This window comes from Portunus trituberculatus, chromosome 9 (genome assembly GCF_017591435.1).
Source record: "Portunus trituberculatus isolate SZX2019 chromosome 9, ASM1759143v1, whole genome shotgun sequence".
Lineage (NCBI taxonomy): Eukaryota > Metazoa > Arthropoda > Malacostraca > Decapoda > Portunidae > Portunus > Portunus trituberculatus.
In genome coordinates, this window is record NC_059263.1 from 1617501 (window position 1) to 1620000 (window position 2500).

At 41.6% G+C, this 2500-nt stretch overlaps 1 protein-coding gene across 9 annotated transcripts in view; it reads left to right on the forward strand.

Annotated features, from left to right (window-relative positions):
• The window catches only part of LOC123501163 (protein furry-like), a 102812-nt gene that overhangs the window by 63567 nt on the left and 36745 nt on the right, over positions 1-2500 (forward strand). For all 9 annotated transcript variants that reach the window (XM_045249797.1, XM_045249796.1, XM_045249789.1 and 6 more), the window contains 2 exons: positions 375-517; positions 2349-2453. In XM_045249797.1, coding sequence (XP_045105732.1) covers positions 375-517; positions 2349-2453 — 248 coding nt within the window. The remainder of the gene's footprint in view (positions 1-374; positions 518-2348; positions 2454-2500) is intronic.

Genomic DNA, 2500 nt, shown 5'->3' on the forward strand with positions numbered 1-2500 from the left:
GAGAGGGAGATGGAGATGTGTCGAGGGAATTGAGAGTGAGAGAGAGAGAGAGAGAGAGAGAGAGAGAGAGAGAGAGAGAGAGAGAGAGAGAGGTGAAAACAAGACGAAGGAATAAAGCATAGTAAATCAGAGAGAGAGAGAGAGAGAGAGAGAGAGACAGAGAGACAGAGACAGAGAGAGACAGAGACAGAGAAACATATCGACTGAAATCGACAAGCCGAGGCTCATGCAATAAGGCGATTAACCCAGGATCTCTCAAAGGTAATCGATTACCACTCACTGATATCCTTCACCTGCATCTTATCACCTGTTTCCTAACCCCCATCCCCTCCTTCCCCTCTTCACCCCTTCATCGCTTCCTTCGTGCCGTGCAGAGGTGAGCTACAGGCTACAGACGGCGAGATGTGCAGTAAGACAATTGCTTCTACATTACCTCCTACCGTGGCTCTACAATATGGAGCTGGTTGACCCTTCCACTCCCCCAGCAGCGCCGCCACACGCCCCTCACTATTGCCAGGTTAGTTTGTGTACCTTCCTTTGTATGCGGCTCTGGGCTAATGCCTCTCTCGTATGCGCTGTGAATGTTGAATGCTGTGTGATCTAAGCCTTCGTGTGTGTGTGTGTGTGTGTGTGTGTGTGTGTGTGTGTGTGTGTGTGTGTGTGTGTGTGTGTGTGTGACCCTTCTATCTTTCTTTTTTATCAATTTTCAGGTATAAAAGATAAGATTCATGAGACGTGTTATCTTTTTTTCAATGTTTTTTTTTATTTCTATAGGTAAACGTTTCAGTAAGTCTTTCGTTCATTCACTACTTTTCAATCTCTCTCTCTCTCTCTCTCTCTCTCGTGCTCCCCTGCCATCCTGCAAAGTAATAATTGATTATATCCACTTAGATATTTTCTCGTGCAAAAAAAAATATAAGAAACAGGATATAGACAATCTTTTACTCTCTCTCTCTCTCTCTCTCTCTCTCTCTCTCTCTCTCTCTCTCTCTCTCTTTCTCTGTTTCGCTTGCCTGCCTGCTCTGTATTTCCCGAGGCTGTAAAGTAATTATAACTGTGCTCTCCTAATGAAGTAGAAATGTTGTTTGGAGTTGTCAATGTTGTGAATACGATCTGCTTTGATTTAGATTTTGTTTTTACTCCTCATTACTACTACTACTACTACTACTACTACTACTACTACTACTACTACTACTACTACTACTACTACTACTACTACTACTACTACTGTTGTTATTATTATTATTATTGCTATTATTATTTGATTTATTGTTTTGATGGGAGTTCTGGAAGTGCCCATTAAGGTTCAGGAAGGAAAAAATGAGGTGAGAGACAAGGTTATTGGTGTTTGAAGGAAAATTGAGGAGGAAATGGTGAGAGACGAAGGTTATCGGTGGTTTATTTGAAGGAAAAATGAGGAAAAATGGCTATTGGTATTATTTGAAGGAAAAAAATTAAGGGAAATGGTGAAAGACAAAGTTATCGGTGTTTGAAGGAAAATTGAGGGTGAAATGGTGAAAGACAAAGTTATCGGTGTTATTTGAAGGAAAAAATGAGGAAAAATGGCTATTGGTATTATTTGAAGGAAAAAAAATGAAGGGGGAAAATGGTGAAAGACAAGGATATTGGTGTTATTAGTGTTATTAGCCTCCCTTTCACTCAGTATTCCCTCCCAGTCACACGTGGAGTGGGAAGCAGTGTCTGGTGTGTGGTGTGTGATGATGTATATCCGCACCAGCCTGGCTTACCATATGATAGTGGCTGGTCTTTCCTCTTCCTCTTCTTTTTCTCTTTCTTTTTCTTTTGTTGTTGTTGTTGTTGTTGTTGTTCTTGATTTTTCTTCTTATTTTTTTGCTTCTTGTTTTTGTTTTTCTTCTTGTTTTTCTTGTTTTCTTGTTCTTGTTTTTCTTTCTGTTTCTTCTTCTTCCTGTTTCTTCTTCTTCCTTCTTCTTCTTCTTCTTCTTCTTCTTCTTCTTCTTCTTCTTCTTCTTCTTCTTCTTCTTCTTCTTCTTCTTCTTCTTCTTCTTCTTCTTCTTCTTCTTCTTCTTCTTCTTCTTCTTCTTCTTCTTCTTCTTCTTCTTCTTCTCCTCCTCCTCCTCCTCCTCCTCCTCCTCCTCCTCCTCCTCCTCCTCCTCCTTCTTCTTCTTCTTCTTCTTCTTCTTCTTCTTCTTCTTGAGGTGGGAGTGGATGAGGGTTGAAGTGTTAGACTCAGAAATGTAGCGGAACAAATTGTTATCAGAAAACTTTACTCGTTATGTTAAATCTAGTAATTGCTCTCTCTCTCTCTCTCTCTCTCTCTCTCTCTCTCTCTCTCTCTCTCTCTCTCTCTCTCTCTCTCTTTCTCACAGTACTACGGTGACGAGGGGCGTGGCTCTAACCTGCGGAGGGAAGGCTGGGGCTCCGCTGAGGCAACAGAAATGGTGCTCAACAACTTATTCTACATCACCGCTAAGGTAAGTACCACCACCACCACCACCACCACCACCACCACCACCACCAC